A 20524-nucleotide genomic window follows, 5' to 3' on the forward strand; every position below is an offset into this window, starting at 1 on the left:
CAGGTTACTGTATTTGTATGAGTCTGTTTATGGGCTCTAACACCATTAACCTATTTGTCTCATTTTTTTGCCAACATCACACTGTCAATTACTGTAGCTTTACAAGTCTTGTCAGGTAGTCAGCTCTTCTACTGTCTTCTCCAATATTGTGTTCACTATTCTGGACCTTTTCCCTCTTCTTATAAATGTAAGATTCACTTTGTTGCTCTCCCCAAAGTAAATTACTGGGATTTTGATTCAGATTGCATCAGATCTCTAGATCAAGTTGGTAATTACTAACATCTTCACAATATTGAGTCTGTCTATCCATGCACAATCTCTCCATTTACTTAGATGTTCTTTGTTTTCTTTCATCAGAATTGTGTTGTTTTCCTCTCATTTCCTCTTGGAAATATTTTGTTTAAAATATGCCTATCTTATATTTTTGATGCTAATTAAATGATTTTGTATCTTCAGTTTCAAATTCTAATTAGTCATTTTTGATATATAAAAAAGCAATTGACTTTTGTATATTTACCTTTTATCCTACAACTTTACTATAACTACTTACTAGTTTTGTTTCAATTCTTTGGGATTTTTTATATGGATAATTGTAAAGAAAATTTTTTTTCTTTCTTCTCAATCTGTATACTTTTTTCCCCTTTTATTGTCCTATCACATTAGCTAAGACTTTCAGTACAATGTTAATAAAAGTGGTGAGTGGGGCAACATTCTTTTTTAAATCTTTGGTAATTAGTCCTTTACCTTGAATAAATATTTAAAATGCTTCTTTTTATACTTTTTCATTGTTCTTAATTATGAAAGATAATCATCAGTATAGAAGACTGTATGGAATACATGTTGACAGTTTAAAAACGATTATAAATAAATACCTGTATGTGTGTGTGTGTGTGTGTACGCGTGCACGCAGTAGCTTCTGTCATGTCCAACTCTTTGTGACCCTGTGGACTATAGCCTGCCAAGCTCCTCTGTTCATGGGATTCTCCAAGCAAGAATACTGGAGCTTGTTGCCATGCCCTCCTCTAGGGGATCTTCCTGACCCAAAACACCTATATACCAACTACCAGATCAAGATCACTTATCAGTGATCCAGAATCTTACCATAGAATGTCTTTTTTTTTTTTAATGTAACTTGTTTCATATCATGTGATGCTTATATCCTTTAGTCTAAAAGTCATAGGATATAATGATATACAAGTTTGAACCAATTATTTTTAAACTTAATTATATATTTTATCTGGTCTGGCTAAAATATTGTTTGTTTGATTTTCAGCTGAGTGAAGAAACTCAAGAATATATATTGAATCTTTTCCAGCGTTATGTTGATGATGGTTTAAATTTTATCAATAAAAAATGCCACCAAGCAATTCCACAAGTGGACATCAGCAAAGTTACTACACTCTGTTGCTTATTGGAGTCTTTAATACTTGAGAAAGATGGAGTTAATTTGACAATGGTAGGTAGAGTTATTTTACTGTTGTAAAGCCAAGAAAATGTGATTATCATATAGATTCTTTGCAAATAAACAATTCCAAACTTTCTGTCATACAGTTATTTGATTTTCAAGTTACTTTTTTAGGGGACTAATAAATGTGAATAGATTTGTAGAATCTCAAATTGGAAGGAATTTTACACTATAGTTTACTCCTCTACTCAATGTTTAAGTTTCCTTAGAGTCTGTAACATATTCCCAGTGTGTGTCTACTTAAATAACTTCATACAAGCATAGACATAGTTATAATAGTTGAAAGACACCCTTGAACTTTTGTTTTCCATGCTTCTTGCCATTCATTTTCTCATCAGAGTATTTAAATGTATGCCACTATAAAACATCACTTGGTGCACTATTGAGTGAAATATAAGAAACATTCACCATGCCCTTTTAAAAATACATAGGTCTAAACAAGAGAAAACAGTCTTTAGACTTTGCAACTTAGGATTCTTTTTATGCTAACATAAAATATTAAAAGTTTTTCTCTTTGTTCTTTCAGGAACAATCAAAATTGAACACTGTTCTGTGTCAGACTTTTGTATTCTGTTACTTATGGTCTTTAGGTGGAAATCTAACTGAAAATCACTGGGATTCTTTTGATACATTTATTAGAACACAATTTGATGATAATCCTGATGCCAGGGTAAGAGCTAAATAAATTTAATTTTAACATAACTTTGAATCATTAAAATTAAATTTCAAGACTAAAACTTTCAAAGCTTTAGTTCTGGTATAAATATAAATTCTTCATTTGAAAGGTTTCTAAAATTACTCACTTTCTTAAACTAGTGATAACATTTATTGTATTAAAATTTTTTAGGATTCCTCTCCAGGGCATATGAAGAATGTAAGGTGTAAAAGTGAATAAAAACTCCCTACTATTAACAAAAATATTTAATTCTAGCTAGTAAATTTATACGTTCACAGTGCTATGGTTTAGTAGTTCTGAAACTACTTTCTGTGTGTTCTGAAACTGAGCAAATGAATCAGTATGTTGAAGATAATGGCAACCAGGTTTCTCACTGTTAACAGGAGGGATATACAAATATAGAGGAGAAAGACTAGAATGTATTTTGTGTTATTGGATTGGAATTAGAGGTTTTGGGACTCATGGAATAGAGAGATAGATAGATCATATGTATATGGTGTATATATCCATACATACACAAATTTCCAAGTTCTGTGTTCTGAGAGAAACTAGAAGCAATGACACATCAATAGCAATGAGCATATTTAGTTGCTGATTTCTGAATACACTTTTCCAAGAAAGGGAACCAAAGCACCTTAGTGAAATGGCTGATTTCAGGACTGAGTTGAGGAAAGTTCAAAATGAGCCCAGAATATCTTATGTCAGATAGTGAATAAATGCCTGAAGAACAACGGCATCTGTCAAAAGAGCACAGGAGCCAATTTGAAGGGATTCCCATTAGACAAATCTAGGCATATTTGAGCATCAAGATAATGATGGTGTGGATTACAAGCCATTGAATGAAATAAAAGTCTGTGAGTTGATCCACATAAAAATATATGTGAATAAATAAACTAGGGAGAAAGAGCTCTTCCTTACAGGAGAATACCAGCTAATCTATATAGGAGAAATGATGGGGTTAGAAAGTTATTACTTTGCAATCATTGTAGTAATAATTGATTCAGGCAAGAATCACCAATGGTTGCAAAAACTAGTAGGTGAAGGTTTCTTGAAAAACAATATTTACATAGTTTCAAAACATCTTCTACAAATAACTTATTAGTTGTAAAGAGAAAAATAGTGTCATTATACTGAAAAACCTTGTAGACACCATATTAACTAGGTGACTGATTTATCATCAATATTAGCACAAACTTGTGCCTTCTGATGTGGTACATGGAGAAGTATACAGCCTTGCTTCCGAGCTATTCCTTCCAAAATGCATAACCTTACTCTGACTACAATAAAGCTAGTGGAGGTGATGGAATTCCAGTTGAGATATTTCAAATCCTAAAAGATGATGCTGTGAAAGTGCTGCACTCAATATGTCAGCAAATTTGGAAAACTCAGCAGTGGCCACAGGACTGGAAAAAGTCAGTTTTCATTCCAATCCCAAAGAAAGGCAATGCCAAAGAATGCTCAAACTACCACACAATTGCACTCATCTCACACGCTAGTAAAGTAATGCTCAAAATTCTCCAAGCCAGGCTTCAGCAATACATGAACCATGAACTTCCAGATGTTCAAGCTCATTTTAGAAAAGGCAGAGGAACTAGAAATCAAATTGCCAACATCTGCTGGATCATCAAAAAAGCAAGAGAATTCCAGAAAAAATGTCTATTTCTGCTTTATTGACTATGCCAAAGCCTTTGACTGTGTGGATCACAGCAAACTGTGGAAAATTCTGAAAGAGATGGGAATACCAGACCGCCTGACCTGCCTCTTGAGAAACCTGTATGCAGGTCAGGAAGCAACAGTTAGAAATGGACATGGAATAACAGATTGGTTCCAAATAGGTAAAGGGGTACGTCAAGGTTGTATATTGTCACCCTGCTTATTTAACATATGCAGAGTACATCATGAGAAATGCTGGGCTAGAGGAAGCACGAGCTGGAATCAAGATTGCTGGGAGAAATATCAATAACCTCAGATAGGCAGATGACACCAACCTTATGGCAGAAAGTGAAGAAGATCTAAAGGGCCTCTTGATGAAAGTGAAAGAGGAGAGTGAAAAAGTTGGCTTAAAGCTCAACATTCAGAAAACTAAGATCATGACATCTGGTCCCATCACTTCATGGCAAATAGATGGGGAAACAGTGGAAACAGTGGCTGACTTTATTTTTCTGGGCTCCCAAATCACTGCAGATGGTGATTGCAGCCATGAAATTAAAATATGTGTACTCCTTGGAAGGAAAGCTATGACCAACCTAGATAGCATATTAAAAAGCAGAGACATTACTTTGCCAGCAAAGGTCCATCTAGTCAAGGCTATGGTTTTTCCAGTGGTCATGTATGGATGTGAGAGTTGGACTATAAAGAAAGCTGAGTGCCAAATAATTGATGCTTTTGAACTGTGGTGTTGGAGAAGACTCTTGAGAGTCCCTTGGACTGCAAGGAGATCCAACCAGTCCATCCTAAAGGAGATCAGTCCTGGGTGTTTATTGGAAGCTGATGTTGAAGCTGAAGCTCAAAACCTTGGCCACCTGATGCGAAGAGTTGACTCATTTGAAAAGACCCTGATGCTGGGAAAGGTTGAGGGCAGGAGGAGAAGGGGATGACAGAGGACGAGATGGTTGGATGGCATCACCGACTCAATGGACATGAGTTTGGGTAGGCTCCAGGAGTTGGTGTTGGACAGGGAAGCCTGGCGTGCTGCAGTTTGTGGGGTTGTAAAGAGTCAGACACAACTGAGCAACTGAGCTGAACTGAACTGAACTCTGACTATGGATACACCAAGACTACTCAAACTGATGAAGATTCCATAAAATAAACTGACCCATATTCTTCAACAGTGTCTGTCATGGAAGAAAACTGAGGAACTTTCTCAAATAAAGAGACTAAAGAGATATAATCAAATGCAATGCAATATCCTGGATTGGATCCTAGACTGAAAAAACTATGGATATAAATGACATTGCTAATAGACAGTACTTGAATATAGAATGTAAATTGGATAATAGCATTGTATTAATATTCAATTTCCTGATTTCAATCATTTTAATGTGGTTGTAAAATATTCCTGTTTTTTAGGAAATGCTCATGTACTTAGGATAATATAGAATAGTGTATATAACTGACATCTTAGAGTAAGAGAAACAGTAAATTAAAAGAGGCAAAATGTGAACAGTCAGTTAATCTATATAAGGAATATATGGGAATTCTTTGTACTATTCAACTTTTCTGTAAGTTTTGAATTATATCAAAATAAAAAGTTACCAAAAGAAAAATTCCTAAGATCAGAAACTAAGGCCTATGGATTAGAACCTTCTAGTAGATATGAAACCCTGCTGGATCTTCAAGATCATTGTATCCTAATTGGACAAGATGAACCAGGTTGAGGACAACTGAGAATCTGAGAGAGACAGATCCCTCTGGATCAAGGGAAATGATCTGGGTTCATCAAAGGGCTGTGGGAGATGGCCCAGGGCAAAGATTCAGTTCAACAAATATCTGTTGAAAACCTCTTACATGGTAGACACTATTCTGGGTATGGGAGCTAAATCAAGTAACCAAAGTCCTTAGCCTCATAGACCTTACATTACAGTCAGGGGAGTCAGCCACAGACATATATACATCAATGACAATTAAGTGCCATGGAGATGAATAAAGCAGAGTAAGGATGACAGTACGGAGGGTCGGGGGAAATTGTTTTATATATTAATATTACTCAGGAAAGCTTTGCTAATTAGGTCATGTACAGAGTTCTGAAGAAAGTCAAAGCTCTAATGGTTCCTTAGGGGAAAGCATTCTGGTCAGAAGGAAAAGCAAATATGAATGCCTTTACTCAATGGATGATTGCTTGACAGTTTTAAAAAACAGCAGACTTGTGAGGTCAGAGTGGAAAAATCAAGTGGGAGTGTAGTATAAAATGAGGTCATGGGAGTAAGCAGGGGGACAAAAAATATAGCCTTATGGGCCATTGTAAGGACCTTGATTTCACATTGGGTGTGATGAGAAGCTGTTGAAGCATTATGACCTAAGATGTTTAGAAGGACAGGCCAGCCCCTGTCCTGGCAGTGGTAATGCTACTTGGATAACAGGAGGGAGTCCAGATGAAAAGGTGGATTCCTCCTTCTGTCTGCAAGTCCCAAATGAATGGGCTGTTGGCTTTTTTTGTTTCTTGCCTCAATAAATGGTCTGACAGCCACACGGTAGTAGCCAGAGCTCAATGAGTGTATAGATTCTTCCTTCTTTACTCACCTGAGTTAAAGTGAGTTAAATAGTACAAAGAATTTTTTCTTCTAATAAATCTTTTTCAAATATGGCCTCTTCTCTTGATCCTTGTATGCATGTATCCATGGAAAGTCACTTTAAGTCATGTCCAACTCTGTGTGACCCCATGAACTTGTAGCCCATCAGCCTCCTCTGTCCTTGGGATTCTCCAGGCAAGAATACTGGAGTGAGTTGGCATGTCCTCCTCCTCTTCATCCTTATTGCCTCTGAATAACTCAGATTCTTTTCATTTCTTTTCTGGGTTGTTAAAATGGCAAATTCATTATCCCTTTGCTTTTGGTCCTGTCCTTTCTGATTAAGCTATACAGCATTATTTTTAAAAATTATAGGTTGCAATGCATTAATTGATCATGAAATCAGTTGAAAGAGTCACAACCCAGTTTTTAGAAATGAAATAGCCAGAAATTAAGGAAACAATTCCATTCACCATTGCAACAAAAAGAATAAAATACTTAGGAACAAATCTACCTAAAGAAACAAAAGACCTATATGTAGAAAACTATAAAACACTGATGAAATCAAAGATGACACAAATAGATGGAGAAATATACCATGTTCATGTATTGGAAGAATCAATATAGTGAAATTGAGTATATTACCCAAAGCAATATATAGATTCAATGCAATCCCTATCAAGCTACCAACGGTATTTTTCAGAGAATTAGAACAAATAATTTCACATTTTGTATGGAATTACAAAAAACCTCGAATAGCCAAAGTAATCTTGAGAAAGGAGAATGGGCCTGAGGAATCAACCTGCCTGACTTCAGGCTATACTACATAGCAACAGTCATCAAGACAGTATGGTACTGGCACAAAGACAAAAACATAGATAAATGGAACAAAATAGAAACCCCAGAGATAAATCCACACACTTACGGACACCTTATCTTTGACAAAGGAGGCAAGAATATACAATGGAGAAAAGACAATCTCTTTAACAAGTGGTGCTGGGAAAACTGGTCAACCACTTGTAAAAGAATGAAACTAGAACACTTTCTAATACCATATACAAAAATAAACTCAAAATGGATTAAAGATCTAAATGTAAGACCAGAAACTATAAAACTCCTAGAGGAGAATATAGGCAAAACACTCTCTGACATAAACCACAGCAGGCTCCTCTATGACCCACCTCCCAGAATATTGGAAATAAAAGGAAAAATAAACAAATGGGATCTAATTAAACTTAAAAGCTTTTGCACAACAAAGGAAACTATAAGAAAGGTGAGAATACAGCCTTTAGAATGGGAGGAAATAATAGGAAACAAAACCAACTGACAAAGAATTAATCTCAAAAATATACATATTTTTGCAGCTCAATTCCAGAAAAGTAAGCAATCCAATCAAAAAATCGGCCAAAGAACTGAACAGACATTTCTCCAAAGAAAACATACAGTTGGCTAACAAACACATGAAAAGATGCTCAACATCACTTATTATCAGAGAAATGCAAATCAAAACCATAATGAAATACCATTTCACACCAATCAGAATGGCTGCTTTCAAAAAGTCTACAAACAATAAATGCTGGAAAGGGTGCAGAGATAAAAGAACCTTCTTACACTGCTGGTGGGAATGCAAACTAGTACAGCCACTATGGAGAGCAGTGTGGAGATTCCTTAAAAAGCTGGAAATAGAACTGCCATATGACCCAGCAATCCCACTGCTGGGCATACAGACCACGGAAACCAGAATTTAAAGAGGCACGTGTACCCCAATGTTCATCACAGCACTGTTCACAATAGCCAGGACATGGAAGCAACCTAGATGTCCATCGGCAGATGAATGGATAAGAAAGTTGTGGTACATATACACAATGAAATATTATTCAGCTATTAAAAAGAATGCATTTTAATCAATTCTAATGAGGTGGATGAAACTGGAGCCTATTATACAGAGCAAAGTAAGTCAGAAAGAAAAGCACCAATATAGTATATTAATACATATATATGGAATTTAGAAAAATGGTAACAATAACCCTATATGCAAGACAGCAAAAGAGACACAGATATAAAGAACAGACTGTTAGACTCTGTTTGAGAAGGTGAGGGTGGGATGATTTGAGAGAATAGCATTGAAACATGTACATTACCATATGTGAAATAGATCTACAGTCCAGGTTCGATGCATGAGGCAGGGTGCTCAGGGCTGGTGCACTGGGATGACCCTGAGAGATGGGATGGGGAGGGAGGTGGGAGGGAAGGTCAGAATGGGGAACACATGTACAACCATGGCTGATTCATGTGAATGTATGGCAAAATCCCCACAATATTGTAAAGTAATTAGCCTCCAAGTAAAATTTTAAAAAAATTAAAACCAACCAAACAAAAAAGAATATTAAATCAAACCTTATAAAAGTGGATGGTAGGCAATAATAAAGATGAGAGTAAATACCAATTAAATAGTGAAAAATTTCAAGTACAGAAAATAAAGGCAATTTTATAGACTTGTCGTGAGGATTGAATGAGTTATAAAACAGAAAGCTCTTAGAACTTTGAAATATTAAGCATCCATGATTATGAAAAAGATTATATACCAAATAAAAAAAATATTGGTGATAATTTTAAGTGAGCAAAACAAAATGTGGTTTGTAAAATCATATCATATATATATATTTAGACATCTATATACATGTGCCATGTATCTATATGTTTTATAAAACTTATAAAACTATTCTCATTCTATGACTTTTAAAAATTATATACATGTATGCACAAGGGCTAGAAGAGAACATGGACACATAAAAATCACTTTTAAGTTAAAAAAAAAAAGAAATGAAATAGCCACCATCACAACTTTTAGTTAACACTATATTGGAGATCCTAGCCAGTGCAGTCAGGCAGGGGGAAAATATAAAATATAAACTTTAGAAATGAAATAAAGATGTCATTATTTGAAGGAAACATAACTGAATATGTAGAAAATCCTAATAAGGTTTTTTTTTAATAGAGTAGAATGTGAAATAGAGTGATACTTGGGGTAAATATTATACATATTTAAACAAACACATCTATATGTATGTACCAGATCACCATGTGAAATTGAGTCACTGTCAATAAATATCAGCAAGATCCTCTTTGACCCACCTTATAGAGTGATAGAAATAAAAACAAAAATAAATAAACAGGACCTAATTAAACTTAAAAGCTTTTGCACTGCAAAGGAAACTATAAACAAAACGAAAAGACAACCCTCAGAATGGGAGAAAATAATAGCAAAGCAATTGACAAAGGATTAATCCAAAAAATGTATAGGCAACTCATGCAGCTCAATATCAGAAACACAAGCAACCCAGTCAAAAAATGAGAAGACCTAAACAGACATTTCTCCAAAGAAGTCATACAGATGACCAATAATACATGAAAAGATGCTCAACATCACTCATTATTAGAGAAATGCACATCAAAAGTACAATGAAGTATCACCTAACACTGTTCAGAATGGCCATCATCAAAAAATCTACAAATAGATGTGGAGAAAAGGGAAGCCCCTTGCACTGTTGGTGGGAATGTAAATTGTTACAGCCACTATGGAGAACGTACAGAGATTCCTTAAAAAACTAGGAATAAAAATGACATTATGACCCAGCAATCCCACTACTGGGCATATATCCTGAGAAAATCAGAATTGAAAAAGACATATATACCCCAGTGTTCATTGCAGTACTATTTACAATAGCTAGGATATGGAAGCAACCTAGATGTCTATCAGCAGATAAATGAATAAAGTAGAAGTTGTGGTACATATATACAATGGAATATTACTAAGCCATAAAAAGGAAAGAATATGAGTCAGTTGAACTGAGGTGGATGAACCTAGGGCCTGTTTTACAGAGAGAAGTAAGAAACAGAAAAATAAATATTGTATAGTAAATGCATATATATGGAATCTAGAAAAATGGTACTGATGAACCTATTTGCAGGGCAGGAATAGAGATGCAGACATAGAGAACAGATTTGTAGACACAGCAGGGGAAGGAGCGGATGGGATGAATTGAGAGTGTAGCATTGAGCCATATACATTACCATATGTAAAGTAGATAACTAGTGGGAAGCTGCTATATAACACAGGGAGCTCACTCCAGTGATGAATTCTGTGATGACCTCTGTGATGACCTAGACGGGTGGGAAGGGGCATGCTGTTGTACAGCAGAAACCAACACAGCACTAAAGCAATTATCCTCCAATTAAAAATATATTTTTTTTAAAAAATACTGGTCAGTGCCCAGTATGCTTGAAACAACACTGTTTTGTGCAGCTGCCAGAATGAACCTTCTGAGATGCAATCTGATCATGTTACCCAGCTACTTAGAATTCTTCACTGAACTCTTGCTGCAAGCTCTTTAACAAATGAGGTTTTTATAACTTGGTCACATCTGTGTGTCCAGACTTATCTCTTATAGTTTCCACGTGCATGGCACTTTCCATGGCTTCAGACCTGTTTCCTTAGCGTGAACCCTGACTCCTTTTTCCCCATCCCCACTTCATCCCTTCTCTGCCCATCTGACTCCTGCTTATCTTTCAAGTCTGAGTTGTAGCATCACCACCCCCTAGTGTGTTAGATGTTAGTAAATCAGCCCTGTCTGACTCTTTGCGGCCCCATGGACTATAGCCCACCAGGCTCCTCTGCCCATGGAATTCTCCAGGCAAGAACACTGGAGTGGGTAGCCTTACCCTTCTCCAGGGAATATTCTCAACCCTGGAATGGAACCTGTGAATCCTAGAGTGCAGGCAGATTCTTTATTGTCTGAGCCCCCAGGGAAGCCCACCTAAATCTCTAGCCACCACTACAATTCCCCTGTGAGTAGAAATGAGCCATCCCTCCTCTGTGGATGTACTAAACTATATTAGAACCCTTACTTCTCCATGAGTATTAACTAGTGTGCTTGCGTCCTCGAGGTGGATTATAAAGTCATTGAAGGCAGAGGCTGGGTCTCGTTCAGCATTTTCCCCCACACCAAACACAGTATTTGGCATAGGGTAATCCCTGAATGTTGGGGCTTAATGTTGAATTAAATGCTTTTTTAATAGAGTTTTAACATAGTCAGTACATCAGGCTTTTACTGTACAGTATTTCATGATTACTTAAAGAAGTGGACTCTGATACTTAAGCAACTACTTCTCTGCAAAGCAACAGGAAATCCAAACCCATCCATGTTCTCTGACTGCCTTTGCTTCTATGTAACTATTTCTATGACCATGTGTCAATCCTTTCAATAGTGGTGTTTAATTTTGTATCCTAGCTTCCCAGTTCTGGTGACCTGTGGAGCATTCACATGGATTTTGACACCAAACGGCTGGATCCCTGGGAACGAATCATACCCACCTTCAAATACAGCCGAGACACTCCGTTTTTTGAAATGCTTGTCCCCACAGCTGACACAGTGCGCTTTGGGTACCTAATGGAAAAATTACTGGCAGTCAAGCATTCAGTGTTGTTTACCGGAATAACTGGAGTTGGCAAGGTAGGAAACCTACATCAAACAAGAAAGTGTTAGTTGCTCAGTTGCTCATAGTGTCCAACTCTATGATCCTGTGGACTGTAGCCTGCCAGGCTTCTCTGTCCATGGAATGCTCCAGGCAGGAATTACTGAAGTGGTTAGCCGTTCCCTTCTCCAAGGGATCTTCCTAACCCAGGGATCAAACCTGGGTTCCCTGCACTGCAGGTAGATTCTTTATCATCTGAGCCGCGGGGAAGCCCCACATCATACAAGAGACTCTGTCCAGAATGAGGGCACGATGAACCTAGAACTGTGAGCCCCGTAAATAACACCTTATTCCTCAGGGGAATTTCTTCTGAATTTGTGTCACTTTTTCAGGAAGAATACAACTATGCTGAATCTATACCAACTCCACAGTTTGCCACTTTCTGAATAAATCCTTGGTGTCAATAATATATATAAACCAGAGGACCCTGTGAACCAATCTTTTGTGTTTGGGAGCTTTTATGTTGTGTCCCTGAAAATTTCTGGGGCTGCCACTTCATAAGTTAGGGTGGGAACCTGTCAAGGCAGTTTGTGTCCCCGCAGATTATTAATGAAGCTCTTTTGCCTCCTGTCCATTTACTTCTACTCAGCACAGTGATGGTGTTTAGGAAAAGTAGAATATAGAGGAAAATGCTGATTATTTGGTCTTCTTGATTTGGGGGCAGTCCATGTGAATAGGGACTCACTGTTTACCCTCTAAATTATTTCTAAGTCTCTGACTCTTGCTGTCAAGTTAACTTGGATAGTAACCAAGATGGATTTTGGTATAAAACAAAAATAAATTTTTTTGCTGAAATAGAGCTGATTAGAATATTTCCTTGGTTCTGATAACTGTAATTAAATGTACTCTCCAGGAAGAAAAAGACATTTCAATCTATCTTTAACCTCCCTCCCTCCTCTTATCCTGATTTTACTCATTGTACCAGATTATTACTGATATACATAATTGAAAGATATTGAGTGTAAATCAATTAACATCTTTTTTTTTATTTTCAAGTCTGTTATTGCAAAAGGATTGCTAAATAGAATTCAAGAATCAGCCGGCTATGTCCCTGTTTATCTAAATTTTTCTGCTCAAACTTCATCTTCAAGAACACAAGAGATCATTGAGTCAAAACTGGAAAGGAAAAGAAAAAATATCCTAGGTAAGATTTGTTCTTGTCATTTGCCTCACACAAATTATTTATTAAGCTAATTCACAAAAACAGTATATGTAATAAAGTTACAATTGGATATTTCCTTTGCTTAATTTATTTGTAAAGGTAATTCTGTTCACGATATTCTTTCATGGCTTTAGATCTAGATATCTTACTGTTAGCAAGCAAATAGTTTATGTCTGTCATCACCTTCAACTCAGAACATCTTCTGTCTCTACCTCTCCAAGGCTCTCCCTCTCTCTACTCGCTCTTCTTTCAAACCTGCATTGGTTTCCCCTTATTTAAAGCAAACAAACCTCTTTATATCTGGTGCATTGAGTTACCTGAACCCAGTAGGGAATAAGCATGAAACTGCTTTGGGGTTTCTTCAGGCAGCACTTTCCCCCAGGCCTTGTGGGATCTCCCTCACCCTTCTTTTTCAACTGTTTCGATCAATACCTTAACTTTCTGGTCACTTGCAGTCATTTTCAATCTGGTCCAATGAAATCTTCAATCCCAAACCCGGTTTTTTTTCTTTGTCTTTTTTTAAAGTATTGTTGTGTTAATCTCTGCTGTGCAGCCAAGTGACTCAGTTATACACAGATATACATTCTTTTTTATATTCTTTTCCATTATGGTTTATCCCAGGAGATTGGGTCTAGTTTCCTGTGCGCTACAGTAGGGCCTTGTCGTTTATCAATCCCAAACCCAATTTAAAACTCTTCCCGGGGACTTCTCTGGTGGTCCAATGACGTAAGCAGGTGGTCCAAGTTTGATCCCTGATCAGGGAGCTAAGATCCCCACATGCCTCGCAGCCAAAATCCAAAACAAAGTTCAGTAAAGACTTTTTTAAAAAGCTCTTCCTCTCCTCTGTTGTAAGCCAGGTTTGTGGCTGAAGGTGCTGGAGGTGAAGAGGGGCATGGGTGCTCTTTTATTCTTCCCACCCTGCCTCTGGGAGGCTCTAGTGTATTGGGATGGGGAGGAGAAGGGAAGGACAAGGTTCTCTGTAAATGCAGTTTAGATGGCCTCTGTGGATTGTCTCTGCTTCTCTGCTGACCAGATGGCTGTCCACGCCCTTGGTGTGACACGCTTCCAGGAGCAGGCCCTCTGAAGGATTCCTGAAAGAACTGTGTGCAGGCCAAGCCCTGGCCTCCCCATTGGAAGCTTCCCTGACCTCCTCCCCAGTGGAAGGTTCCCCTGACCTCTGTACTGGAAGGTTCCCCTGACCTCTCCACTGGAAGCTTCCCTGACCTCCTCCCCAGTGGAAGGTTCCCCTGACCACCGCACTGGAAGGTTCCCCTGACCTCTGCACTGGAAGGTTCCCGTGACCTCCCCACTGGAAGCTTCCCTGACCTCCTCCCCAGTGGAAGGTTCCCCTGACCTCCTCCCCAGTGGAAGGTTCCCCTGACCTCCGCACTGGAAGGTTCCCCTGACCTCTGCACTGGAAGGTTCCCGTGACCTCCCCCCCAGTGGAAGCTTCCCTGACCTCCTCCCCAGTGGAAGGTTCCCCTGACCTCCGCACTGGAAGGTTCCCCTGACCTCTGCACTGGAAGGTTCCCATGACCTCCCCACTGGAAGCTTCCCTGACCTCCTCCCCAGTGGAAGGTTCCCCTGACCTCCTCCCCAGTGGAAGGTTCCCCTGACCTCCGCACTGGAAGGTTCCCCTGACCTCCGCACTGGAAGATTCCCCTGACCTCTGCACTGGAAGGTTCCCCTGACCTCCCCAGTGGAAGCTTCCCTGACCTCCTCCCCAGTGGAAGGTTCCCCTGACCTCCTCCCAGTGGAAAGTTCCCCTGACCTCCTCACTGGAAGGTTCCCCTGACCTCTGCACTGGAAGGTTTCCTGACCTCCCCACAGGAAGTTTCCCTGACCTCTTCCCCAGTGGAAGATTCCCTGACCTCTTCATTGAAAAGTTCCCTGCTGTTGGCAATGAGGGTCTCAGCCCAACTCTGTCCACCCTCCCACGACACATCCTATAGCCTCTTGTGCTATGGTCCACTTGCGCAGCCCACAGCCCTCCTGGGTGGGGCACTAGGCCAAGCCCAGGCCCAGCTGCCCTCCACATGGTCCATCATCTCACAGGCCTTGCCGCGCCAGCTGCTCTATCAACTGCTTTTTGTTCCTCCTTTCCTGCTCAGGTAGATGCAGGGCAATAGATGCCAGTCGTTCTGGTTGGGGCCCCAAATTTTTATGAATGATTGTCTTAGAACCTTTCCATATCCCTGACCTGCTACTTGACTTCCAGAGGCCAGAAAATGAAGTGAGGCCATGGGATTCACCTTATTTCCTTTGCAGTTGTCACTGATGCCAGATACCAGCATGGGTGGGGTCACTTCCTCTGCTTAAGTTGTTCTCTTTCCTCTGTTAATCACTTTTTTTTCCCCCTGAATGTACATGTTGACTTTCTCTAGGTTAAATTTGACATTGTACAGCTCCAGTGGATTTCCCTTTGACGTAGTTTGCTGTTCAATTACTCAGTCATGTCTGACTCTTTGCAACCCCATGGACTGCAGCATGCTAGGCTTCCTTGTCCTTCACTATCCCTGTTTTGACGTTATAAAGGAGCTTTTGAAAATCCAGCCATGTTTTCCCTATAGAGGGTAGTGGGATGGCATTTATGCAAGGAAACTGGAGACCTGTCTGCTTCCTAGTGTGAAAACCAAATGACCTTCTTCACTCTGTGCCCAGGCTGTGCAGTTGGTGAGGACAGTTGGGAGTGGTTGGGGTTGAGGAAGGTCACCTGAAGTGCTGGCATCATCCTGCACCTGGAAGGTGAGAGTGAGTGCTGTGCTTAGAATGAACTTCATTTCCTAAGATGGAGGTTCTTAACCTAGAATTACAAAATCATATCTGGGAGAGCACTCATGCATTTTCTAAGAAGGCCTGCAACTTTCAGCATATTTTCCAAATGGTTCAAGCAATCAAAAAGAATCCCTCAACACTGTAAATCAATTATGTATGCTCCGTTGCTCAGTCATGTCTGACTCTGCAACCCCATGGACTGTAACCTGCCAGGCTCCTCTGTCCATGGGATTTCCCAGGCAAAGGTACTAGAATCAGAGTTGCCATTTTGGTGAGGGACCATCTGATAATGTGGGTATCCTGGCTGAGTCTATAGCTCCCTGTCAGGGCCTGGATGGGGCGAGAGAGAGGTCTCTCCTCCTCAACTCAGGATTCCCCAGGGCCCTCCTCACACTTAACAGCTGAGCTCATTATGACCTACATGGTGTGCATTGAGTCCAAAGCCTTACCTAAGCTTTGTCTTATGTTTTGAAAGTTTCAAAAGTGAAAGTCACTTATTTGTGTCCAACTCTTTGTGACCCCATGGTCATTAGCCTGCCAGGCTCCTCTGTCCATGGAGTTCTCCAGGCAAGAATACTGGAGTGGGTTGCCATTCCCTTCTCCAGAGGATATTCCCAACCCGGGAATCGAACCTGAGTCTCCTGCATTGCAGGCAGGCTCTTTACCATCTGAGCCACCTTACTGAAGACAAATCATAATTCTTAAATGCATTTTCTTTCCCTAGGAGCACCAGGAAACAAACGAGTTGTGATTTTTGTTGACGACCTAAACATGCCTAGGCTGGATCGCTATGGCTCTCAGCCTCCCATTGAATTACTTCGGCAATATCAAGATTTTGGTGGATTTTATGACAGAAACAAACTCTTTTGGAAAGATATACAGGTTACTTTAGGTTTTAAATGACTTTGTATGTCTCCACATAAACAGCAATGAAATGTGGTTCACTCATTTGTTAGAGTTGCCATAACTAAGTACCATACACTGGGTAACTCAAACTGTAGAAATTTATTTTCTCCCAGTTCTAGAAGAGGGAAGTCCAAGGTCAAGATATCAGTAGGGTTGCTTTATTCTGTGGCCTCTCTCCTTGGTTTACAGATGGCCATGTTCCCCCTATGTCTTCTGATTTTCTCCTTGTGTCCATCTTTGTTCAAATCGTCTCTTATAAGGAGACATCAATCATATTGGATTAAGGCCCATCCTAATGACTTCCTCTTAACTAAGTTACTTCTTTAAATACCCATCTCCAAATATAGTCAGATTGTGGATACCAGGAATTAAGGATTCAGCACATGATTGGCCAAAAGGAGGTTCAGTTCAGTAGCTCAGTCATGTCAGACTCTGCAATCCCATGAACTGCAGCATGCCAGGCTTCCTTGTCCATCACTAACTCCCGGAGCTTACTCAAACTCAAGTCCATTGAGTCTGTGATGCCATCCAACCATCTCATCCTCTGTCATCCCCTTCTCCTCCCACCTTCAATCTTTCCCAGCATCAGGGTCTTTCCAAATGAATTAGTTCTTTGCATCAGGTGGCCAAAATATTGGAGTTTCAGCTTCAGCATCAGTCCTTCCAATGAACACCCAGGACTGATTTCCTTTAGGATGGACCAGTTGGATCTCCTTGCAGTCCAAGGGACTCTCGAGAGTCTTCTCCAACATCACAGTTCAAAAGCATCAGTTCTTTGGTGCTCAGCTTTCTTTATCGTCCAGCTCTCATATCCATACATGACTACTAGAAAAACCATAGATTTGACTAGACAGACCTTTGTTGGCAAAGTAATGTCTCTGCTTTTTAATATGTTGTATAGGTTGGTCATAGCTTTTCTTCCAAGGAGCAAGCGTCTTTTAATTTCATGGCTAACATCACCATCTGCAGTGATTTTGGAGCCCCCAAAAATAAAGTCTCTCACTGTTTCCATTACTTTCCCATCTATTTGCCATGAAGTGATGGGACCAGATGCCATGATCTTAGTTTTCTGAATGTTGAGTTTTAAGCCAACTTTTTCACTCTCCTCTTTCACTTTCATCAAGAGGCTCTTTAGTTCTTCTTCCCTTTCTGCCGTAAGGGTGGTGTCATCTGCATATCTGAGTTTATTGATATTTCTCCCAGCAATCTTGATTCCAGCTTGTGCTTCATCCAGCCTGGCATTTCACATGATGTACTCTGCATGTAAGTTAAATAAGCAGGGTGGCAATATACAGTCTTGATGTACTCCTTTCCTGATTTGGAACCAGTCTGTTATTCCGTGTCCAGTTCTAACTGTTGATTCCTGACCTGCATACAGATTTCTCAGGAGGCGGGTCAGGTGGTCTGGTATCCCCATCTCTTTAAGAATTTTCCACAAATTGTTGTGATATGGCTTTGGCATAGTCAATAAAGCAGAAATAGATGTTTTTCTGGAACTCTGTTGGTTTTTCAATTGTCCAACAGATGTTAGCAATTTGATCTCTGGTTCCTCTGCCTTTTCTAAATCCACCTTGAATATCTTGAAAGTTGGTTCATGTACTGTTGAAGCCTGGCTTGGAGAATTTTGAGCATGTGATTGGCCAAAAGGAGGTAGAGACAGTCAGCCCATGGCTAATGGCTTCGATGTTTCTTATATGTGTGCTCAGTTGCTCAGTCGCGTCCAACTCTTTGCCACCCCATGGACTGTTGCCTGCCAGGCTCCTCTGTCCATTGGATTCTCCAGGCAAGAATACTGGAATGGGTAACTGTTTCCTTCTTCAAGAGATCTATCTTTCCAGCCAAGGGATGGAAGCCATGTTTCTTGCATCTCCTGCATTGGCAGGAAGATTCTTTACCGCTGCACCAACTGGAGTCAAGGCTTCAGCACGTGAGTGGTGGAAAGGAGGTACAGACAGATACATTAGTCAGCCCATGACATATGGCTTCTATGTTTCCTGTGTGTAACTTCATTCAATCTATATTGAGTTCTCACCATACTTGATTCATGAGATTTATAGACAAGTGTGACAGCCCTGGCCTCCTTAGCTTCAGAGGATAGAAGAGCATGTGTTTGTAATGCAGGGTTATATAATGTGGAGACTAGAGGGAGGCAGGAGTGGGCAGTGGGTTGATGATCAGAGAATCTTCCCTAGAAGAGGTGATATCAGAACAGGATTTTGCAGGTGAGGCAGGGCAAACCAAGGAAAAGGAGCTATTTGCATCTCAAAGCATATAGTTTGGAACACTACTTGCGGTGTGTAGAACATTACTTGCAGGGTGTGGAATGTGGGCACCAAAGCAACAGGAGAAGCAGAGGTCAGACCAGGGGGTCATAGTGCCATGAAGAGGAATGTAGATTTATCTCCTAAGACAGGGGTCCCCAACTTCCAGGATCTAATGCATGATGATCTGAGGTGGAGCTCATGTAATAATAATAGAAATTAAGTCCACAGTAAGTGTTATGCTCTTGAATCATCCAAAGACCATCCCCCCACATTGTAGGTGGAAAAATTGTCCTCCACAAAACTGGTCCCTGGTGCCAAAAAGGTTGGGGACCACTGGTGTAAGTCATGGGGAGCCTCTGCAGAGGCATTATAGAAAGATCCCCTTGGCTTCAGGGAAGGTGTAGACTAGAGAGGAGGCAAGGTCAGAGTTCCCTGTGGTATCAGATACTGACCAACTGAACATGTTATGGCCAGAGGCTCTCAGGAACCTAGCTCTGTTTTTCCCCTCGGAGCAATGGTTCAGGGTGCATTAATTCAGTGTTCCTGGTGACTTTATAGAACATAACTACCACAAATAATAAGAATTGACTATTCTTACTATTTGTTGAATGAATGTACTTTAACCTAAGGTACAAATTCTTACAATTTTTTAAAATTCAGTTTTTATATAGGAGTATTTCTACAAGGTCAGTGAGTTAGCTGAATGACCTTGAGTAACTTATTTAACCATCTGGGGCCTTGATTTTTTTTTTTTTTCATCTATAAAGTGGAGGTAACAACAGTGATCGCCTAAGGTGGTTGTGAGAATTAAGTTAGATAATGTGCAGGAAAATACAACACAATATTATCCTATGACGGTGTTGTTGTTTAGTCACTAAGTCTTGTCCAACTCTTTGCAACCCCATGGACTATGGCTCACCAGATTCCTCTGTCCATAGGATTTCCCAGGCAAGAATACTGGAGTGGGTTGTCATTTCCTTCTCCAGGGGATCTTCCTAACCCAGGAATTGAAGCCAGGTCCCCTGCATTGGCAGGCAGATTCTTTACCACTGAGCTACCAGGATGTCCTATGATAGGTCCTCCAAAAATGTTGGTTGAGTCCTGCCACTGGGATGGGTAGATCTCATCTCCATCTTTGCTGGGTGACCCAAGTGGATTTCTCTCCATACAGGACGTAACAATCGTATCAGCATGTGCACCTCCAGGTGGTGGCCGCAACCCTGTGACCCCTCGCTTCATCCGGCACTTCAGCATGCTCTGCCTCCCAATGCCCTCAGAGCACAGTCTGAAACAGATTTTTCAGGTGAATGTGGATTCCAATCTGGGCACAAGGGGTAATGAAAATGTATTTGTTCCAAGGCTCACACGATCAGCACAGCCTGTTGTGTTTCTAGGGAGCCCATCCATCCTTGCCTGATCAGAAACCAGGTAAACACAGGGGCATCTGGGCAGTAGTTGATAGGCATTTGCATCATGACCTTCTGTGTTTGTAGTCTCAAAGGTAGTCTTATAAAT

The 20524-nt window shown here is 40.0% G+C and overlaps 1 protein-coding gene across 1 annotated transcript in view; it reads left to right on the forward strand.

The window, feature by feature from the left end:
- Positions 1-20524, forward strand: part of DNAH6 (dynein axonemal heavy chain 6) — a 275358-nt gene that overhangs the window by 123629 nt on the left and 131205 nt on the right. Inside the window, exons 37-42 of the mRNA XM_043917761.1 lie at positions 1274-1456; positions 1992-2135; positions 11659-11880; positions 12899-13046; positions 16564-16721; positions 20181-20312. Coding sequence (XP_043773696.1) covers positions 1274-1456; positions 1992-2135; positions 11659-11880; positions 12899-13046; positions 16564-16721; positions 20181-20312 — 987 coding nt within the window. The remainder of the gene's footprint in view (positions 1-1273; positions 1457-1991; positions 2136-11658; positions 11881-12898; positions 13047-16563; positions 16722-20180; positions 20313-20524) is intronic.

Source organism: Cervus elaphus, chromosome 11 (genome assembly GCF_910594005.1).
Source record: "Cervus elaphus chromosome 11, mCerEla1.1, whole genome shotgun sequence".
NCBI lineage: Eukaryota > Metazoa > Chordata > Mammalia > Artiodactyla > Cervidae > Cervus > Cervus elaphus.